Raw genomic sequence first — 22,246 nt, 5'->3', positions numbered from 1 at the left:
TTTTCTTCCGCTGCGTTTAAGCCGCTAAACTTCGTTCCTTCATGTATCCAGAAAGAGGGAGGAAGTTTCAAGGGGGGAAGAACTGTCTGCTGAGGGAGGGGGCTCCCCCTCTTCGCCCCCAGCCTGCATCCCGAGGAGACCTGGCAGCCCCCCAGTAAGGAGACCCCTCCCCCAATAAAAGCCCCCTCCAACCCCCAGCTCCCCTTTGCAAGAAACATCCCTGGCGCTGGAGTCTGAGGAGCCCCATGAAGAAACACACAAGGGGGAGACAGAGAGGAGCCCCCGCAGCCCCTTCCCTGGAGGAGACCCCTCCCCTCTTGGGGAGATCCAGCCCCCCCCCCCCCAAATTTCCGCTGCCCTTTTCCTGCTGCTGTTTTCGCTCCGTCTCCGGCTGAGGCTCCTGCCTGGGGATGGTTTACCTGGAGACAGGCTGGTCATCGCCAGGGCGCTTTCTCATTGGCCGAGCTGGCAGGGACTTTCCTGCTCCGCCAAAGCCGCCCCCTGGCCGCCCCCGCCCCACAGCCACTTGGAGGGCGAGCATCCAGGAGGAAGGGGCAAGGGACACTTGGGCTTGAATCGCCCCTCGCCCGCCTCGGCCAGGAAGAGCTGCAGAGATGGAGCCCAGAGGAGGAGGAGGAGGAGGAGGAGGAGGAAGAGCCCTTTGCTGCCTCTGGGCGACCCTCCTCCTCGCCCCGCCAAGGGGGGCCGGAGCCCTGAAAGGTCGGGGGGCGCAGGAGGGAGGGGGAGATGCCTAGGGAGGGGTCCCGGGAGGGGGATTGGGGGGAATGGGGGAGAAAAATTGCGCCCCTGGGCGTTGCTTGTGGGTCTCTTGGGCTACAGAGAGGAGAAGCCCCCTCCCCTGACAGGTGCAGAAGCTGCGCCCGGGAAGACGGAGGGATGGGGGGAGGAAGGGAATTGGACTCCCCCCCCCCAGGAAAGAGTGCTGGGAGGTGAGTGGAATGGGAGGATGACGGAAAAGGAGATTTTGCTCCTTCAACTAAGGTGGTCTAGGTTTTTTTTTAAAAAAAATGAAGGGGAAAACGGGGTGAAAAGAGCACTCCTCCCCCCTACACACACCTAGCTTAAAAGATCGGAGTCTTTCCTATTACAAGGAGGGAAAGGGGAATAAAACAAGAATTATTATTCCTCTCTCTGAGCTCTTGGCTGCCACAGAGACCTGCCTGGTCCGGAGGAAGAAAATTGGACGCCCCCAAAACAGGAGGGAGGGGAGGGAGGATCTGAACCCTCAGCTAAGCTGGTCCAGGGGTTAAAAAAAGAGAGGCGGGGACTGGGTGCAAAAAGCACCCCCCACCCCACCCACTGCCTTGCTTCGAAGTTCAGGATTTGTGCCTCTAGCCTTTCCTGTTGGAGAAGAATTGTTCTTTCTCCTTTATAGACGAGGCTGCCACAGAGACCTGCCTGATTCAGAAGCCCCCAGTGGGCGCCCCCAAAAGGCATCAGCCCCCCACATCCCTAATGCCCCCCAAGACAGAGCGGTCTCTCTCCTCCCCAGCAGCACAAAAGGGGCCAGAAACTTCGGTGGACCCTAAAAAAAATCTCTGAGCAGAACCCTTAAAAACTCCAAGGAAATCCTTGTATTCTTGGTTTCAATTTGGGGCAAGGAGCTCAGGGCAGAGTTACTTCCTTGCTATATTCACAACAGCCCTGTGAGGAGTCATGGATTGGTCTCTCGAAGGATTACTCCAACTTTCGATCTGCCAGAGTCACCCCACACACAAATGCCCCCCAGGATCACCTTTGGGGGCTGTTATGGCTGTGAAATGAGAGGATTTTAAAGTCTCTGTGTTTGGGAGGAGATGAAGGCCCTCCCCCGTCTTCTTAGAGAGCCTTCCTGGTGGTGGCCCCATTCCTAGCAATGGGGCAGGTTCTCCCTCATCCTGCTGCGGGGTCCTAAAGCCTCCCTCTCTCTCTCCCACCCCTGCAGTGGAGGACACCCTGGTGGAGCTGGACTTCTTCCAGGAGAGCTTCCCTTCGGAGAAGAAGTCCGGGGAGTTCCTGCTGGAGTTTGACAACGAGGAGATCCTGCACGTGGACTGGGAGAAGAAGCAGAACGTCTGGAGGCTGCCGGACTTCCAGCGCTTCACCAGCTTTGAGGTGCAGGGCGCCCTGGCCAACATCGCCGTCATGAAGAACAACATGGAGGTGCTCATGAAGCGAAGCAACCGCACCCGTGCCCTGAACGGTAGGACACGTGAGGGGGGCAGGGGAGAGAGAGCTGGGGGGCAGGCAGGGGGTGGTCTCTTGGCTTCTGACACGGAAGACCCTTCAGGACCCCTTTCTGCCTCCCCAGAGGGAACTCTGCTCCAGGGAGCCAGTCCTTGGCTGACGGAGACAGGCTAAAAGGGAAGGAAAACCTGATGGGAGGGGCAGCATTGCACTCTGTACAAGCTCAGAGGCATTCCCAAACCTGAACACCCGGTGCAGAAATACCCACAGAACCTAATTGCTATGCTTTCCATTTCTAGACTGCTTCAAATGGGTTTTAATCCCATTTCTTTCTCCATCTCCTTCCTTAGTTGCTCCCACGGCCACTGTGTACCCGGAAAATGCCGTGGAACTGGGGGACCCCAACGTCCTCATCTGCTTTGTGGACAGGTTCTCCCCCCCAGTGCTGAACGTCACCTGGCTGAAGAACAACGAGGTGGTCTCCAAGGGCGTGGAGGAGACAGACTTCTACCCCAGCGTGGACAACACTTTCCGCAAGTTCTCCTACCTCCCCTTCGTCCCTGAGCAGGGAGACATCTACGTCTGCCAGGTGGAGCACTGGGGCATCCCAGAGGGAAAGATGGAGAAGATCTGGGGTAAGCACCGGGCAGGATTGGGGCTTTTCTCTGGGTCTTGAACTCAGAAACCCAGATTCATGGCTCATAAGATGGAAGTTCTGATTATCAGAGTAATTTATGCAAGTACTTCTGCACTTTGGCATAATTTATTCTGCTCTTGCTAACCTGTAGGACACAATAAGTTGCTCAGCTGCCTTTGGGGGGTTCCTTGAGATAGTTTTTCTCAGTTTAACTTAAAAGTGTGCATTAAGGGGTGTGTGGTGGGTGTGTCAGGACTCCTGGGTTCTTTCTTCCACACAGAGAAACAGAGCCCCCCCTTAGCCCTGTCCCCTCTCTCTCCATCCCAGTTTCCAAGGCGCCCTCTCCCATCCCGGAGACGATGGAGAACGTGCTGTGTGCCCTGGGCTTGGCCTTTGGCATCCTGGGCATCATCGCTGGCACCATCCTTTTCTTCAAGGCCATGAGGATGAACAATCGCAGGGGCTTCATGTGAGTCGAACCCGTTTCCCTTCAGGGGCTCAGAGACAAATGCAAGGGAAGCCAAAATACACAGCAAAGGGGTGGGGTGGGCCTCATCCTGCCCAGAAGGTGCTCAGCCTCCATACTCCCAGCTCACCAGCTCCCTTCTCCTTCCTTTTCAGATAATGGGGGATTCCTTTCCTGACAGCCTCTTCCTTGAACCCTCTCAGCTCAGCTCCTTTGCCAAGAGTCTCTTCTGCTACAAATCAACTGGAAGGAGTTGCTTCCTCCGTGTGCAGCTTGTCCTTAGAAGCTTTTCGGATCATATGCTTAGCTTTTAAGAACAATTATGATAGCCAAAGGTGCTTAGGCAGACTTACATTACTTTTCTCCCTTTTATGTTTCCCTCTTAACAAAGAAATTGCTCAGACTGTTTAAGTAAATAGGGAAACTATATGTTTTACTCACATTAAATGTCTTGCCATGGTGCAACATTTACAGCTCCCTCTATGCAGGTTCTGAAACTCCCTGGTGCCTTTGCTTCTGGCTGTCCAGTAATCGTGCAGTTCAAAGAATCATAGAATTGTAGAGTTGGAAGGGACCCTAAGGGTCATCTAGTCCAACCCCCTGCATTGCAGGAATCTCAGCTAAATCATCTCTGACAGAGGGGCTTGAGGTTTGGCTGCCGATCCTCCCCCAAACTCCATGGTTGAGTCAGGATAGTTTTTGTGGGGGTTTCCTGCTTTGCCTCGCCTTGTATCTGCATGGCTCAAGGAGACCCCCTGCCAACAGAGTGTCAGGCATACGAATTCATATCTCCACCCACTTACCCAAAACCATTCACCTCCCCCTCCAGTTTTTGGAGAGAGCCTTACTCAGTTCCGTGCATTGCACTGCAGGAATGCACCCCTCAGGTGTTTCCTTCATCCCAAAGAGGATTCATCCAGCTTGTTGGGGAAGTTTAGCTGTGAAGAGACCCCAAACACTTTTCTCGTCCACATAAAGCAGGGTTGTATCTGTATGTGTGGAGGAAAATATCCCTTCTTCATCCGCAAAACTTTCCCAATGGCTTCAGTGCAGCCCAACTGCTGTTTTTCATACATGCTCCCATATTTCCAAAAGCAATGAATAAATCTTACAGTTTGTTGATTTGTTTCTAGTGCTGTTTTCTCTGCCTATAAGCTCTGGATATATTTATTATTTCAAAATGAAAAGGCGAACCGTTGAGGAAATGGGTAGCACTGCAACCAGAGTGGCTACATTGACCCCTCGTGTCTCTAGGCCCAGATTCTGGGAGATGATAAGAGATCAGGAGCGCCAGCGCTGGTGCCTCCCTGCCTTTGCCCTGGGCTGCCTGTCTGTCCCCTGCTGGGAACAGGATGCTGGGGCAGGGGGACCCTGATCAGCCTGATGATGCCTTCTGGTCTTCAAGGCCTGCTGTGGGTTATGTGATGCCACAAAGGACCTGAAGATTCCCACAGAACCCCACAGGAACCCCACAGGACCCATGGATCCCTACTCTGGGGGAACAGAGGAGAGAAACAGAACAGCCCATCCCCCTGTCCTAAAATGCTTCACCAGATCAAAGCATGTATTCTTCCTGAGACTGGAGTGATTGATCGAGGGGGGGGGGGTTGAAAATGTGCAGAGCCCCCCCTCCAAATTTAGGGTGGATGAATGAAGGTCTTCTTCCAGGGGCAACGGCACACTAGAGAGGTGTGTGTTTCAGGACATGCAAGGTCAGGATGTGACCCAGTCTGCCTGGCCAGACCTCCATCATGAGTTGACTGTGTTGCCTGGAACATGCCTTAAAACCCTCAGAGAAGGATTCCCTCTTTCCTGGTAGCTCCCTGTCTTTTTTGTGTGTGTGTGCGCCTCATTAAGATAAATTAACGCAAGGAGTTGTTGAGCTCTTTCTCACCCCCCCCCCTTGCAAGAGTCTCCAGAAGGTAAATGACACCACCGAGTGGGGTTTGGGAGAGGCGTCCTTCCTGGCACCAAGCCTGGAGCAGGAACATCTCAGAGGCCAACAGACAAGGCCCAGCTTGCTGAGCAATCTCATGCCTTCTTCTGGATTTGAAATGGGTGGGATCCAAATTGCAGCAAGACAGAAGGCAGAGTTTGGCAGAGGGGCAGGGCAGGAGTGCCATCAGGGCAAGACTTAGGGGCAGAAGGCCAGGGCCCCAGTCGGCAGAAGGAGCAGGAGGCCCCTCAAGGCTACAGGGCTGACTCTCCACATCTGGAAGCAGCTGAAGGAACACATGGTACCAGAAAGGGGGGTAGGAGTCGGAGTCTAGCATTGCCAAGAGACCCCAAGTGGGCAAGAAGGGGCCCCTGAGCAGTGATCCTTCCCTATGGCATCATTCCTCAAATCTGGGATACCGGTAAGTCTGGTCTGGTGCAAGTGAACAGGGGCCTCCAAAGCAGGAGGGCTGATCCCCAAAAGTCAGAAGTTGGAGAAGGGCTGATCCCCAGGGAAAGGGTGAGGGAGAAAGTGGGGGGCGGGTGGCCTGACCTTTGCAGGCTCTCTTCCTTCTCCTTCCTCCCTCTTGCCTATCAAAGGCTCCTTCTCCCCTTCAGCAGGCCAGGACACAGTCAGAGACCAGCAAGTGCTGCACTCTAAGGGGTTTGGCAAGAGCTACGCGTTTCCTGCCCAGCAACTGATGACCAGGCAGCGTCGGGACCTGTGATTGGCTCCCATCAAGCCTCCCCTCCAGGAAAGTCCCCAGAAGGACAACACTATAGACCAGTGTTTCCCAACCTTGTGCCTCCAGCTGTTTTTGAACTACAACTCCCATCATCCCTGACGAGCAAGACCAGTGGCAAGGGATGATGGGAATTGTAGTCCAAAAACAGCTGGAGGCACAAGGTTGGGAAACACTGCTAGACCACCCCACCCCCCAAGCAGCAGCAAGAGCAACTCTGCTTTACCCCTCCCCCAACCCTGTTTTGTGCTTCAAGGCAGAAGTGGAGATTGTGACATTTGGGTTCCCTCGAAACAGGAACTTTTAAAACAAGTAATTAGTTTGTTGGAGCAGCTCTGGCTTTAAGACCCACTTCAAAGAATTATGGGGGGGGGGAGTTAAGAGGCTGTCTTCTCCCCACTGTCAATAAACATCCCATGTAAAATGTGAAATCCAATACTCTGATTTCTATTTTTGCGTTTGAATGCAAAACTGCAAATGGCAGACTCTTCATGTTAATTACCATATTTTTCGCTCCATAAGACACACTTTTCCCCTCCTAAAAAGTAAGGGGAAATGTGTGTGCAGCTTATGGAGCGAATGCAGGGGGGAGGCAGGCAGGAAAAGCCTCTTGCGGGCTTTTCCCCAGGAGGGAGAAGGGACTGACGCGGCCAGTCAGTCCCTTCTCCCTCCTCGTAGAAAAGCCCGCAGGAGCCATGCGCTCCTTAAAGGGTGTGAGGCTTCTGTGGGTTTTTGCGGGAGGTGGGGGTATAGCCATAGCCGCGCACAGCCTCTCCCGGCCGGGAGAAGAAGAAGAAGAAGAGTTTGGATTTGATATCCCGCCTTTCACTCCCCTTCAGGAGTCTCAAAGCGGCTCACATTCTCCTTTCCCTTCCTCCCCCCCAACAAACACTCTGTGAGGTGAGTGGGGCTGAGAGACTTCAGAGAAGTGTGACTGGCCCAAGGTCACCCAGCAGCTGCAGGTGGAGGAGCGGAGACGCGAACCCGGTTCACCAGATTACGAGACTACCGCTCTTAACCACTACACCACACTGGCTGCGCATGGCTATGGCAGAAGGCAGAAGGCAAGACAGCGAGCGCATGGATCCCGCTCGCTGTCTTGGCTTCTTTGCTCTTTGGGGCTGGGGGGGAAATAATTTTTTCTTTCTTGATTTCCCCTCTAAAAACTAGGTGCGTCTTATGGTCCGGTGCGCCTTATGGAGCGAAAAGTACGGTACCAACAACGTTTGCAAGCTGTGAGCTTGTGACAGCCTCTGCATTTTGCATTTTGCTTCAAAGAGCAAGGAGGGATTTTCCCCCCAGCACTCAGCCCCCCCCCCCACCTATAGTGGGAATTCTCTGCATCTCGTTTTTCTGAAGGAAAAAAATTCTTCAAAAAAGGACCATCAAATAGGTTGTAAGAATGGGCACAGCCGTGGGGGGAGGGTTGGACTGCTGCCCCCAATCAATAAAGATTGAATAAAATACAAAGCAAACTGAGGTTCTGCCCCCTATCAAAAGGCCTCCCCCCAAAAAACCAATCATGGCTACGCCCACGGTTGTAGGTTATCTGGACATGAGCTTCCAGTCCCCTAACTGGATTTGCACATTGGCCCAGTTCCTGGTGGTGGCACAAAAGAGCAGCAACACCTGAGGGCAAAGGCTCAGTTTAAGAGTGGAGGAGTCACTTCCACAGAGAAGGACCTTGGCTGGAGAGAGAGAGAGAGAGGGAGGGAGAGGGAGAGGGAGGGAGGGAGGGAGAGAGGGAGAGAGAGAGAGAGAGAGAGGGGGGGGGGAGGAAACTCTGGGTCAATATCTCTTCGGAATACAAGATGCTCAGGGATGGGCTGCCAGGGAACAAACTGGGTATGAGAAAGGTGGGTTTTGTGGACCCCCAGAGGCACTGAGGCTGTAAACTTCAGATCTATATTCCACAACTGCTCCCATGGGAGAAAGGACTGCTCCACTGTAGCTGCAGCTTCATGTTTTTACTGTCCTCTCCCCAATGTGAAGGAGAATAACCTCCCTTCAAGCAGCAAACTGGGGCAACAGCTCGGCTTGCACACTTTCTCCCTGCTGTGCTAGATTTCTCCTTGCAGGCAGTGCCAGTGTAATTTGGGTGTCCATGCAGCTCCTGCCTGAGGCTGGGAAGGAGGCCTCTTGGTGGAGGAAACAGACCAAGAGGAGGGGGGCAAGGGGGTCCCTGGACAGGAGGGGCAGGATCCAGGCAGTCTGCTCCCTGGTGACAGAAGCAGGACTTCTGGGCCCATAGCACATGTCTCCCTCCCCCACCTCTCCCTCCTTCTGCCCCCTTGTTTCTGGCAGCAGAGGAGACGCTGCAGAAAGGCGCTGGGGGGAGTTTCGCTTCCCCCAACATGGGGGCCTGGAGCACAGCTCAGCATTCAGGGAAATGAAAGAGGGAAGCTGGCCACGATCCAGGAGACAGAGGTCAACAGGGAGCGCAGCAAAACCTCCTCACAGAGAAGTACCTTCCAGCCCCCCCTTCAGCCCAGCAGCAATGGCTTAAGAGGAATTGACATTTTAGGGAAGGACCCCCTTGGGAATGGCTGAGCTGAACGGAATGGGGCTGGGCAAGCCCCATAGCATCCTCTGCTAGAGGAATAGGGGCTCCTTGGCTCAAGGTGGGGGGAGATTTCCTTGGAGAGCAGCCCCCTCCCTCTTGCGTCAGGAGAGCAAAGTGGGTCATCTCTTCCTAAGGCAGGAGGGAGGAGGAAGAGGGGAGGACGGGCAGAGACCCCTCCAAGTCCTCAAGGCTATGGGGCACAACCCACAGGGGAGGGTGGGGGGTGTTTCAGGTCAGCCAAGGCCTGGATTGGCCCAGTCAGGCTGGCCTGGCCTCCTTAGTGAGTCGGCCGTGGGGCAGAGACAGACCTTTCCAGACCCCAGACCCCCTTTCAAGCCAAACATGCGGTTCTCCATCTTTATATCTGTGAGGTTTCAGGGCTCCTGTTTCAGCCCCCATGGGATCAGGCTGCGACCCACCAGTGGAAGACCAGGGGCACAGAACATGTCCCAACACCCCCAGGGAAGGAGTCACTGCTTTCGGGGGTCTTGATCTGCTGTTTCCCCTCCCCTCCCCATCCTGCCCCTGTTCTGTGTGTTCCTTGCAGTAATGCCTCCTTCAAAAAATGAATGCAAGTCGAAAGAGTCGCCCAGCTCTTCCTCCCCCTGGCAAGAGGCTCCAGGAGGGGCATGACCCCCCAGAGAGGGGTTTGGGAGAGGCGTCCCTTCTGGGGCCAAGGCTTGTGCAGGGACATCACAGGGACTGGCAGACAAGGCCCAGCCTGCTGTGCAATATTATACCTTGCAGTTGTCACGGTTTCTCTAGAAGGGGAAATGGGATCCTTTTTGCAGATCCTCTTTCAGCAAAAGAGCAAACATTCTCCTGGATCTCAAGGCAGAAGCAAAGGAGAACCTTCAGCAAAGTATCGTGTGGGAGCTGCCAGGGCAAGGCTGTGGGGCAGGAGGCCAGGGCCCCCCTCAGCAGAAAGAGCCGCAGGTCCTGTGAATGTGAAAGGGCCCATTTGCCTTGAAATGGGAAATGGGACCGTTTGAAGAAGGGGAGTGTTACAGGAAAATCCGAGGGCTCCCTTGGACGAAACAAAGACACCAACCAGAGCAAGTCAGAGCAAAACAGCAGCCAGTAGGCTTGGTCTTTATTTTTAAGGAAAGACTGTCGCGACAGGGCTCCCACCGCCCACGAGGTGAAGCAAGATGGAAGCCCCGAACAATGGGAGACCCCAATTTTTATTAATCACTAATCCCCTTGACTACACCCCCAGAATTACATCATATTTACATCATGATTTATTAAAGAACAGGAGGAGTCGAGGAGGAGCTACCCAGGTAATCTGAGTATCTTGACACCTGGCAGCGACCTCCTCTCCTCCACCCCACATGAGTCATTTCCAGGAACAAAGGAAAGGGCGAAGTCTTCCTGCCCCCTGAGGGGAATCCGGTCAGGATCCTTTGTTGGAGTCTGTATGGAATACACTATCGTATACAGTTTATTGTGTTTCTGATAGCATTTCGTCTGAGCCCATCACGATGGTTATCAAGGTTGCCCCGCCATCCGGAGAAGGGCAGCCGTGTACGTGACTGCACGGTCGGGGGATTATGGCCGATCAATCCCAGTTCACCCCCCTTTGATAGTCCTTGTAATATGCAGTGTAATAAAAGTGGTCCGGTGAAAATCCATGGTACGGCTGATTTTTAGTGAATTTGTAAAGAATATAGTCACTGAGGGACGCGGGTCCCTCAAGAATATAGTCCTGGGGGACGCGGGTGGCGCTGTGGGTAAAAGCCCCAGCACCTGCCAACCTAGCAGTTCGAAAGCACCCCCAGGTGCAAGTAGATAAATAGGGACCGCTTACTGGCGGGAAGGTAAACGGCGTTTCCGTGTGCTGCGCTGGCTCGCCAGATGCAGCTTCGTCACGCTGGCCACGTGACCCGGAAGTGTCTGCGGACAGCGCTGGCCCCCGGCCTCTTGAGTGAGATGGGCACACAACCCTAGAGTCTGTCAAGACTGGCCCGTATGGGCAGGGGTACCTTTACCTTTACCTTTATAGTTACTGAAGTTCAAAGTACTTTCCCTTTTCGGAAGCAACTTGCAACATTTTGATTAGATCAGTCACGGTCCATTGAACTCGGAAACAATGAATTGAGAGCTGTCAAAAGGTGAGGGAGCCGACGCTCGCAGCCTGCAGTACCAGCGTGGCCGCCACAAGGGGCGCTGTTCGACAATGCTGATTGGCTGAGGCGGCTGCCGTTTGACCTAGAGTTCGGTCGTCCGGTCTACTCTCAATAAGGATAGGGCGGCGCGGAGCGCTAGAGCAGAGAGCTGTCAAGCCAGCGCTTCCTTATTTACGGAAGGCTTTCAAGAGATGGCCCTCTAAAGGGACATCTCCAGGGTCAGGAAGGGGAGATACGTGTACGTGCTTGTGCAGTACGTGTTACTGACAAGGGGGGGTGATTTCCGGCGACAGGAGTCTGCCAAATTTCATCCCTGGTATCTGGGACGAGGCCTGCTCCTGGAAGGACCAAGCAGGGGGCTCTGAAGCCCTTTTCCTCCTCAAAGACTCATGGAATTGTAGAGTTGGAGGGACCTCAGGGGTCATCTAGTCCAACCCCCTACAATCCCTCTCTTCTGCAGACCAACCCTGCCTGCGGTTGGTGATGCCTGGGTCTTTTTCCCTCTGAGGAATCCCTTCTCGTCTGCAGATTTTGTAGTGTTTCCTCCCTGTCTTAGTGTGAGGTTGATGGTCCTGGTTCCTCCTCTGCCATCACATTGTGAACCGCCCTGAGATCTACAGTTGAAGTATAGAAATTTTAAAAATAAATGAATACATGTAAATATGGGTCCCTGGGAGTGTTTTCCCCTCCTTTCTCTCCTTTGGAACTCCCTGCCTAAGGAAACCAAGAGGCGCCTTCTTCATTCTTCTCTTTTTGGCACCAGATGAAAACATTCTTGCTCAGACAAGCCGACCCAGATGTCGAGAAAGATGAGGTGATTTTAATGTTTTTCATATGTGTGTTTGTGCTTTAAAGCATGGTTGCGACTTTTCTCTTGGTTTATCTTTCTGTAAATAATAATAACAACAACAACATTTTTTTATTTATACCCCGCCCTTCCCGGTTCAAAAACCGGGCAGCTAACAACAAATTTAAAAGCAGCATAAAATACAGTATAAAAACATGAATAACAATAAAATCCCAAAATAAAAATAGGGGAAATGAACATTAGATAGTGACCAGGGCTGGCTGGCTGAGTTGGTCCTACTTGGGCCAGCAAGGAGGCCAGGGGAGAATTAGCTGTGGGGTCTCAGAGCTGGGGAGGGAAGGGGAATAAAAGATCAGGCTGAATTCAAGTAAAGCACTTTGAGGTGCTGCTTTTTCCCCACAATGAACTGATGTATACATTTTATGAAGTGAAATAAATAAACTGCTGACGCTGCCTCCCAGTCTGATCAAGGGGTGCAAAGGGGGCTAATGGAGGTTGTGTCATTCCCTCAGGAGGACTGTGGTGGATAAAGTCAGGACTCACCATGGGGGGCACAGGGTCTCCTTCCTTCTTGCTTCCCAGCCCCCAAATGCCGGGGTTTGGGGCCAGGGAGTGGGGCTGGGGGGTTTCTGGAGGTGCCATCACTTCAGGGGGGTCGTGAGGTGTGGCAGGTGGGGGTTTCATCTGGACATCCATCACGTTTTCCTCCGAGTCTTGAGGGGATACTAGAAATTCCCTCAGACCTTGGTCAGCCTTGAGATTTCCTGTCAGTTTCCCCCAGAAACAACAAACGGGGCAGAGGAGTATATGAGGGAATCCTGGAGAGTTTCTGTGGAGAAAAGGGCGGACATTTTTTCTCCTCAGAACAGGCAGGGAAATTTGTGAGGAACCTGGTCAGAGACAAGGGAGCCTCCCTCCGCCTGAGGTGTTTCCCGCTCTTTTCTCCTGAGGGAGCCCAAACATGAGGAGAAAATGGCTTCCCTGTGGAGATTGGTATCTTTCCCTCCTCAGGGTCTGAAGGGTCAAGGAAGGGATGCCAAGGGGGACAACGGACTCCATGTTTCCTCCTCCAAGGGGCCCAATGTCAGATAAATGGAGGAACAGAAAATTCCCTTAGGAGTTTTAGTCACAGGAGGGTTCAAAAGATGTGTTTTTCTTCCCCCTGAAAAGTTCATGTTTGTGGAAACACTGGAGAAGGCATTTGGCTCTCCTGAATAGCTAGTTTGAAATCAAATTCATAATAGAATCACCTCAGGAGACCATGCGGTGTGTGGAGGGTTTTCCCAGTGGAAAATGGCTCCCAAATCAGTTCCCCTTTGAAGACTGACACACAGACTGGATTGAAACAGACTTTTCTTGCTTTTATTAGGATGTTTGTGTGGTAAACCACTTTGGGGTGTTGAATGGTTACATTAAAAGGTCTTAAACAAGTCAGTAACCCAAAGCTGGGGAAGTGCTAGAGGTATGACTGAAGGTCACCTTCTTTCAGGTGAAGTTGTGTGGAAATGGGGGCAGATCAACCCTTTTTCTTACACCCAGGATTGTCAAGTGTGGCGCTCCTTGAATATTGGACTATTTTATTTCTTTTAAATTTCAAGGGCCACAAAGGGAAGCTGAAGAAAATCTTTATTGGTGTGACTCAGAGGAAATACTCTCAAGGCTATGAAATCTGCTTCTGCCTTGAAGTGGGTCAGATGAGGATCCCAGTCAGAGGGCTGATCCTTAAGATCACAAAAGAGCAGGAGATTTACAGAGAAATACTCTTCCCTGAGGAGATAAAGTCAGCAGGGTGAGGATAGGGAGCAGAGACTCTCTCCGAAAACTGGACTCATCCTCCGTGTCGCAGGGCTGTGGGGAGAAGCTTTCAATAAATATATTTGGCCATTCACCATTTTACAGAATATTTGGCCATTCACCATTTTACAGAATCGTAGAGAAGGGACCCCAAGGGTCATCTAGCCCAACCTCCTGCAATGAGGAATCTCAAGGATCAGGCTCCCCATCACGGCTTGAAGGACCAGTCCTGGCGGACTGACCAGATTCATGGTTGTTTTCAGGGACAGCTCAGGCTCCTCCAGGGAGATTCAAGGCACAAATTCTCTAGCAGAGAGATGCAAAGACGGAATCAGGTTGAGATAACTTGCAATCAACAAGCGGAAAGGGAAACTCAAAAAGAAACTTTCCCCAAATGACAAGCAAGCAACAGAGGTGGGTGGGGATGGGTGGACACCGTCGTTCTTGATCTGTGACTCCTTCCATCCACCTTCCAAGGAGGTTGCCACCTCTGAGCATGGACAGAGGGCAACTGGCAGGAAGAACAGAGCTTCTCCACATCCCGGGATCCTGATGGAGCAGCCAAGTCTAACTGATGAGTCCTGCAGGCACAGAAGAGAGAGACAAGCCCATCACTGTGGGGTGAGGAATGGGGAGAAAGGGGTAGAAGAATCCCTGGCAAGATTGGGGGGGGACACTCCATAGAGCAGCCATCAGAGATTGTGAACTACAATTCCCATCGCCTCCAGTTATGGGCCTGGCAGGGGGGGCTCTGAGGAGGGAAGGAGGCAGAGGGAAGGAGACTTGGCCGGCTTTGGCAGTGGAGAAGAGGAGCTTCAAAAGAGACCAAGGAGATCTGTCTAGACCACAGACCCTGCACCAAACTTGGCCCTCAGGCTTCTCTTTCTGGCCCTCATGGCTCTCTCCAGACACTCCTCCTGTCCCTGCTTTGAACCCTCCAGGAGTGATTCCCCCTCCCTTGAACTCTGAAGATGCCCCTTGCTTGCCTGGACCAAGAACGGAATGGGGCAGAAACTAGTCCACTCATCAGTATGGAAATTGTGGTCCCCGGGAGGAGGGGATGCAGCCCTTGGGGTGAAAGAGGACCCCCCCCCGGAATAGTTGCCCTGCAATGGGCAGAAGAGCTTTGTCCCCCAAGGACCAGACACCAGCCCTGGTCTCTTCACTCAGCCTCTGCTAAGGAACTTTGCTTGACTGTCTCCCAGGTGGGACATTCCCTTGGAGACCCACTTCCAGGAGTGTGAGCCTCAAGGGGATGGATTGATCCATAGGAAGCCCCTCCCCTCTGTTCTAAAAGGAAGCCATGGCTGGGGCACACCAAGATTCCAGGAGGAGGGGGAGGATGGAAGAGCAGAGAGGAAAGTTACCTGCAGGCTGAGGAACAGCTTGCCCTGGGAGAGAGAGAAAAGAATAGAAAGATTCAGTCAGCACCAGATATCCCCTGAAATAGCTTCTCTGGAAACACGCCCCCCCCAATCAAGAGGACACACTCCAGGCACAGCTAGGAACTCCCCCCCCCCTTGTTCTGTCCTATGGACTATGAGGGGTGAAAGAGGAGTCTTTGTATGAAATAAGTATTTCCTTCCTAATACAGAAAGACCCTGGGGAACATCTTGCCAACTAATCTCTTCCCCATTACCCAATGCCCCCACCCCACAAACCCTCCCATATTCCTTAGGCTGCCTCCTTTGGGGCTCTGCATTGCCCAGTTGTTGATTTATTTCAGAGACACAAACAGCGGAAAGACCCAAGGGAGATGAATTCCCCCTCCTGACTGTAAGTGTCTCAAAGGCCCTTCGCTCAGCAGGGAGAGAGAGCCTTTGACTTACTGCTGGGACCAGGAAGCTGCAAAACATCTGTAATTTTCCTCTGCTCAAAGGCTTCAGAGCCAGAGATGCTTTTGAATTTCTCCCTTATATGTTGAATGGGAGGTTTAGGTCTTAATCTACAGATGTGAACCTCAGACCATCTCCAGAATAGCTGAGGCTCCATTGGAGACACCAAGAGGGACCTTCCAGGAGTGGAGAAGGAACAGAACCATCTCCAGAGCCTCGGCCGAAGAGGAGGAGGGGAGCCTGGAGCCCACCCCAGCCCCACACCCAACTCTCCCTCTCCCCCTGGCACCCCACCCTCACCTTTCTTGTTCTTCAGGTAAAGGGCGAGTCCAGTGGCCCCAAAGACCAGCCCCAGCACAATCCCCACAATCCCCGTCCACATCTTGCTCCTGGCAGAGTCCGACTGTGGCTCTGAAGAAAGAAAAAGTCGTGAGTGGGAGAGCAACCCATCTAGCCCCCCAGGAATGCCCCTCACTCCCTTGGGCAGGAGATGGGTCAGGGCTGGGAAGGCGTCCTACCCCATTTCACTGTGACGGGGCCTTCGAAGCTGGCGTGCTCCACCTGGCAGGTGTAGACGTCTCCACGTTCTGGCTTTGTCTCCAACATCACCTCAATATGGAAGGTCCAGTCCCCGTTCCGGATGAGGTCCGTGGTCCACACTTTGGGCTCCTCCTTCCCGTTCCTGAACCACTTGATCTCGATCCCCGCAGGGAAGAAGCGGTTCACGGTGCAAATCAGCAGAGTGTTGTGTGGTGAAGATTCAACGTTGTCTGTGGGGGTGATCTTCACCTGGGGCTGGACTGTGGGAGGGAGGCAAGGGAGATGTGGAAGGAAGGTCAGAGATTTAGGCAGGGAGGGACCTGGAGGCTTCAAGGGAGGGGGAAGAGGCCATAGTTAACAGGGGAGGGGGGCTAGCCAGGGTGAAGCCTCTAGAGGGGCGCAACTGAGGCTTCCAGCTTGAGGGGGGGGCTTTCTCTGACCACAGCCCCTCCTGGGGCTAACAGAGTCTAAAAGCATCTGCTGAGCACCAGAGTGATGCTAATCTGCAAGGGGAAACGGGGAAACCTAGAAAAGGATCTCCCATTCCCTTTCCCCCCTGACTGTTTTTGGAACTTATTTTTCTTTCCTCTTCTTTTGCTTCCCTCAAAGTCTCAGAGATGAATTGGAAGTGGTGAAGAGATCAGAACATCCTCTCCTGCCCTTTTGGGAACAGAAGCCCTTTGGAGTATTGCTTGCTTGTGTGTTCATTTTGTGCGTGTGTGTGTGTATTTGGATCTCTGGAAGACAACATACATGCTTACACCACGTGAACACGTAGAGAGGGCACTGCTGCCTACCATCAGCTACAAAAACCGAGTCCTCTTTATACTGACAATAAAATACCTGCAATGAATGAAATGTGATGCTGACATACAAAGCTCTTTGTATTTATCCCTTCCTGTAATTTGGGAGGAAAATGTAGCCAATTCACTTTAAATTCTTTAATTGCAATGGTTCTGCAGCCAGCAATTTTTGAAGGAATCTTGTGGAGTATTTATTCTTTTCTTTTATTCTTTAGAGCCTTTACTACTGCCTTTACTACTCAGAAGTCCCATTGAATTCAATGGAGCTTACTCCAAGATAACTGTGTAAAGATTCTGCAGTCTTATACTGCAATCTTAAGCATTTTTACTCAGAAGTATACCACTGAGTTCAGTAGGACTTACTCTCTGGTATGTGCCTGATCATTATCAATGCCAACCTAGCAGTTCAAAAGCATGTCAAAGTGCAAGTAGATAAATAGGTACCATTCCGGCGGGAAGGTAAATGGCGTTTCCGTGCACTGCTCTGGTTCGCCAGAAGCGGCTTAGTCATGCTGGCCACATGACCCGGAAGCTGTCTGCAGACAAACGCCGGCTCCCTCGGCCCATAGAGCGAGATGAGCGCGGCAACCCCAGAATCGGTCACGACTGGACCTAATGGTCAGGGGTCCCTTTACCTTTACTTATGTGCCTCATCAGTATCACTGTTTCTATTATTATTATTATTATTATTATTATTATTATTATTATTATTATTATTATTTACAGTCATGATATTCCTTAGAATTCCTCAAATGATCTACTACTCTCTGAGGAGATCTACTTAAGGGTGACTGAAAGCCAGATACACACACAGACAATTTTACTAGCCCTTTTTATGCCCTTTATGAACAAATGTGTCAAGTTTTGTGTGTGTATGCAAATACACATGGTGTGTGTGTGACAAAACTGTGTCTTTGCCCGGGTGACAGAAAGCCTAGGTTGCCCCCCCCCCCGGACAGTCAGTCGATGCTATGCTCCCACCCCCAACTTCCCACTCCCACCAGTGGGATCTCTGACCCCCCCCATCTCCCCAAAGTCAGCCCAGTTTCCCCAGGGGTCAGGCTGGGCATTCCACAAACAGGGAACTGCTCCTCCCTGGGGTTCCTGGGATGCCCCTCCCCTTCCTAGGACACTTTCCATCCTTCTGTCTCATTTCCTAGTCCTGGGAATCTCAGGAGTTTGTTCTTCCTATTTTCCTAGCAAACAGGATGATCTTCTGAATTCACTGCACAGTATCCTCAACTTACAGTACAATGGTCTACTCAGTGTTTCCCAAACTTGGGTTTTTGGTCTATAATTCCCATCCTCCCTGAACACTGGTCCTGCTCGCTAGGGAGGATGGGAGTTGCACAAAAACAGCTGAGGTTCTTGTGCCTTATAGAGCTGAGTGGCAGGTAGAAATTCAACAGGTTAAGCCCTTTTCTCCTGTGGAAATGGATTTATTGGGAAAGCTTCACCTGTCAGACATCTAGGGGTGTGTGTGTGTGTGTGTGTGTGTGAGAGAGAGAGAGAGAGAGAGAGAGAGAGAGAGAGAATCACCAATTTTGGGCCCTTCACTCCAACTGAAAAACAGCACATCAATTTGTGTGTGATATAGAGAAGATGTTATGCAAATCCACAACCACCGCCTCACCCCAAGTGATTATAGTAATTTCCCTTTCAATATACTTTTGATTTAGGGACAATCCCTGGAGAACGGGGCGGGGGGTTGGGGTTGGGGGGGGAGCCTGGTGGCTGAAAATAGTAATGAGTGAGTGGGAAGGAAATGGACCATGTTTATAATAATAATTATTTAATCCTGAATGTATGTGATTTTGAGATTGTGGGGTTAATTTCTACACCCCCCCCCCCAATTTAAACACCCATATTCCCTGGAAAACCTGGACATATGGCAGCCCTACCTGAATCCATGTCAGGTGTGCAAGAAATGACATGCTACGGTGTCACAATTATCAACTGAGTGATGTCCAAAAACATCATATTGTACTTTAAAAATGTTCAGGGTTTCTGCTTCTAATGTAGTCAAGTGTTGGACTGTGTCCTGGGTTCAAATCCCCCCTGGGCCTTGAGTCTCCTGGGTGTCCCTGGCCAGCCCCCCCCCAGCCGGGCCTCCCTCACAGGGTTGTTGTGGGGATGGAGAGAGGAGAGGGAGAACCATGGACAGAACAGCATCTCAAGCTCCTCTAGGGAAACGGTGGGAATGCACAGGCATTAGATGAAGTTTAGGGAAGTTTTTAATATTTGATGTTCTATTGTGCTTTTAATTCTGTTGGGAGCCACCCAGAGTGACTGGGGAAACCCAGCCAGATGGATGAGGTAATAATAATAATAATAATAATAATAATAATAATAATAATAATAAATCATTACTTCTATTATTGTTGTTGTTATTGTTGTTGTTTTTTATTGTAGTAAGTACTGCAATTTTGTGTTGCAAGACTCCCTGAGACCTACAGGTATAGGGCGGGTTGCGAATTTAATAAATAAATAAATAAACAAACAAACTAAGAGAGACACCCTCCACATTGCAACGAAATAGGTTATGATGCTTCGAGGGACAAAGAAACTCCTTCTGACCCCCATCCCAGCATCTGCCTCTGGAGTGGGGCGTCAGGAAAGGCCCCTCTTCCTCTCTGAAAAGCGGGAGGGGAGGGGGCGGGGGGGCAGCAGCGACAGGGACTTCGAGGGGAGAAAGTCCCGGGTCCACCCCACCCCCACCCCCACTTCGGGTTCTTCCGGGGCCCCGTTTCCCATGACGCCCCCCTCCCCCGATTCTGGACTCACCGCGCCGGGCCTGGGAGAAGGGCTCGATGCCCCCGTAGTTGTGCCGGCAGAAGACATCCACGTTGGACATCATGCGCCGCAGAGCGTCCTTGTCCTGGTTCCATTCCTCGTCGTCCGGCTCCGCCAGTTCAGACACCGTCACGAACTTCCCTCGGTCGCCGTCGAAGTAGTCGAGCTCCTGCCGGTCGAAGAAGTGCCTTTGTAAGTAGCGGACCCGCTGCGTCCCGTTGAAGAAGTGGCACTCGCCCCTCTTCTGGTACAGGAAATGCTCTGCGGGGAGGGGGAGAAAAAAATTGGGGGGGGGGTGGAGACTTCCGGTTCCCTTAAGGGCGCAGTTCCCACGATAGCGGAGAGTTGCAGCTGCCGGGCAGGAGAGAGACGGTTTGTCTGTCTGTCTCCCTTTCTCTCTCTCGTGTCACGAGATCCCATGGCGGGGGGGGGGGGGGAGGCTGAGCAGGGAGACCCCCCCTCGCCTCCTCCCAAAGGAAAGGGAGAGAGCGGCAGCGACAGGCCGCTGGGGGTGTCTGTGAAGGAACAACCTCCAAGGCCCCATGGGCGTAGCAAGGATTTATGGGGGGGGGACAGAACCGGGCTATCTGCTTTATTTAATTTATTTAAGGGGGGCAACTGCGCCCTGCCCCCAATGCCGCCCATGTTCATCTCGTTTTTAAAAAACCGTAAACCTCCCCCCTCCCATTTTATTGCACTCCGGCTGGAAGAAGAAATGTTGGGGCGGGAGGAGAGACCAGGAAAGGGGCGAGATCCTGAGGAGGGTGGGAGACGCTTCTCTTGCTTCACTGCAAGCCTCCCCCCACGGGAACCCCCCCCCCTTGCGAGACCCGGTTTCACTTTCGCTTTCCCTGCCAGAGCGCAGGAAGCAACGCCTGTCTACGCAGGAGCCCATTTCAGCACCCAGGGGACCCCAAGGCGGGGGGGGGGGGGCTGGGAGAGGGGACCTGCCGCGAGGGGGGGCGGAGTTCAGGTTCCCCCTTTGCCCCAGTTTTGCTGCCGGCGTCATGGGCGAAGGCAGGGAGGGGCAGTTGCCCCCCCCACGAAATCAATGAACGTCAATAAAAATACATAGCAAACTGCGGTTCCCCCTCCTAACAAAAGTCCTGCCCCCCCCCAAAAAAAATTCTGGCTATGCCCATGCCAGTGTTAGAAGAAGAAAGATATATTTATGCGTTATGTGGAGTCATTTATAGAGTTAAGAATTGGGTATGAGATATCTTGGAAATGATGGGAAAGAAATAGACTAATAATGATGAGGGTTTTTGAGATTTTGAGAGGCAGGTGAAGAAGCGCTCAGGGCCAGATTCAGCTGCGCTCCCCCCTCCCCGCCCCACAAAAGTCCCCTAGGGCTGCCTGCCATCAGCAGTCCTGCAGGAAGACAATTTAATGTGTGAATACTGTGGTTTTATTAAAATTCAATTGAATGTTTTTTGTAAGCTGCTGGGGTAGGATTTTAATCCTGAAAGGTGGGATATAATTAATAGCAATAAATAAATGCACTCTCCTTCCCAATCCCAGAAGCCTGAGCTGCCCTTTTCCAGTGGGGGGAGTGTTTCCCGTTCCTCCTGCCCCTTTGCCCCCCCTCCTGGAAGAAGCAAAGATCCCCTGTGGGATTCTTCAACATCAACTTCGCTGAACTAAACCATGTTCTTCGGATGGCTGATTATCATCTTTCAAAGCAACTACTCTAGTCCTAGCTTGAAAAAGGAAAACGTAATGCTGGTGGTCAACAAAAGAGGTTTAAATATTCTCTCAAGGCAAATCTAACAAAATGTAGAATAAACACCGACAACTGGGAAACACTGGCCTGCAAGCGCTCCAGTTGGAGAACAGCCTTTATTTACCAAAGGCGTCATGGGGTTTGAAGACCCTCGAACTCAGGACAAAAGGGAGAAACGTGCTAAGAGGAAGGCACGCCTGGCAAACCCTCAGGGGATCAACTCCCACCCAGAAACCTCTGTCCCCACTGCGGAAGGACGTGGGGATCCAGAACTGGCCTGCACAGTCACTTACGGACTCACTGCAAAGATCATGGAAGACCATCTACGAGGGATCTTCAAAGGAGCCCCACCGATGGGGGTCCCGCTAAGCGGAGTTTCCCCTTCCTTCTCCCCCCATGGCAGACTCTTGGCTCACCTGGAGGCGCCTCCACGCCCAGCCCCTCCGAAGCGGAGACCACCAGCATCCCCAGCAGGAGCCCCCCAAAGGCCAAAGGCGCAGCGCCGGAGCCCCCCATCCTTCTCTCTTCTTCGCCCCCTGAAGACTCCCAAATGGGACTTTCTCCGCTCAGCCCCGGGGGAAACTCCTGCAAGCCCCGCCCACTCCGCCTCCCCGCCCCGCGAGCAGCCAATCGGCCTCCGAGCCGAGGCAGCGTCATCGGTCGCCAGGCAGGGAACTCCTGGAAAGAGCATTCTCAAGGGCTCTCTCTGCTCTCGCTCGACCTGCAAGTTCCTCTTTGCCTTCGCAGCTGCTTCTGATGTCTCCATTGCTGTTGCGTCGCGTGTGAATCAAGATCTTCCCCAGAAAACCTTTGCGGGGATATAAAGCTTAACAAAAATCTGCCACTTCCATCCAAAACTTTACTCTGGCAGCAAAAAAGGATATTTCAGACTCAGGCTTCAAAACAGCGAGATGCGCTTTTCTTCTGCTGCGTTTTAAGCCGCTAAACCTTCGTTCCTTCTTGTATCCGGAAAGAGGACGGAAGTTTCAAGGGGGGAATAACTGTCTCCTGAGGGAGGGGGCTCCCCCTCTTGGCCCCCCCAGCCTGCATCCCCAGGAGACCTGGCAGCCCCCCAGTAAGGAGACCCCTCCCCCAATAAAAGCCCCTCCAGCCCCCAGCTCCCCTGTGCAAGAAACACCCCTGGCGCTGGTGTCTTCCCTGGAAGAGACCCCTCCCCTCTTGGGGAGATCCAGCCCCCCACCCCAAAAATATCAGCTGCCCTTTTCGCTCGGTCTCCGGCTGAGGCTCCTGCCTGGGGATGGTTTACCTGGAGACAGGCTGGTCATCGCC

At 52.5% G+C, this 22,246-nt stretch overlaps 1 protein-coding gene and 1 pseudogene across 2 annotated transcripts; one reads left to right on the top strand and one right to left on the bottom strand.

The window, feature by feature from the left end:
• Positions 1–510: 510 nt before the first annotated feature.
• Positions 511–4,412, top strand: LOC144326678 (HLA class II histocompatibility antigen, DR alpha chain-like). The gene is made up of 5 exons (XM_077923394.1): positions 511–720; positions 1,946–2,203; positions 2,538–2,822; positions 3,152–3,293; positions 3,446–4,412. Exons 1-5 carry the CDS (start codon positions 615–617, stop codon positions 3,447–3,449), a joined length of 795 nt encoding a protein of 264 aa, XP_077779520.1. The 5' UTR covers positions 511–614; the 3' UTR covers positions 3,450–4,412.
• Positions 4,413–12,808: 8,396 nt separating this feature from the next.
• LOC114592654 (H-2 class II histocompatibility antigen, E-S beta chain-like) lies at positions 12,809–21,737 on the bottom strand (annotated as a pseudogene). Its single transcript, XR_013391648.1, has 6 exons — positions 21,373–21,737; positions 19,225–19,494; positions 15,616–15,897; positions 15,398–15,508; positions 14,630–14,653; positions 12,809–13,843 (listed from the first exon to the last, which is right to left on the bottom strand). The product of XR_013391648.1 is annotated as an H-2 class II histocompatibility antigen, E-S beta chain-like (transcript).
• Positions 21,738–22,246: the final 509 nt, after the last annotated feature.

This window comes from Podarcis muralis, chromosome 2, assembly GCF_964188315.1.
Source record: "Podarcis muralis chromosome 2, rPodMur119.hap1.1, whole genome shotgun sequence".
In the NCBI taxonomy this organism is placed as follows: Eukaryota; Metazoa; Chordata; class Lepidosauria; order Squamata; family Lacertidae; genus Podarcis; species Podarcis muralis.
The sequence above is the reverse complement of the archived record's forward strand: the minus strand, read 5'-3'. Positions and strand labels throughout refer to the sequence as shown.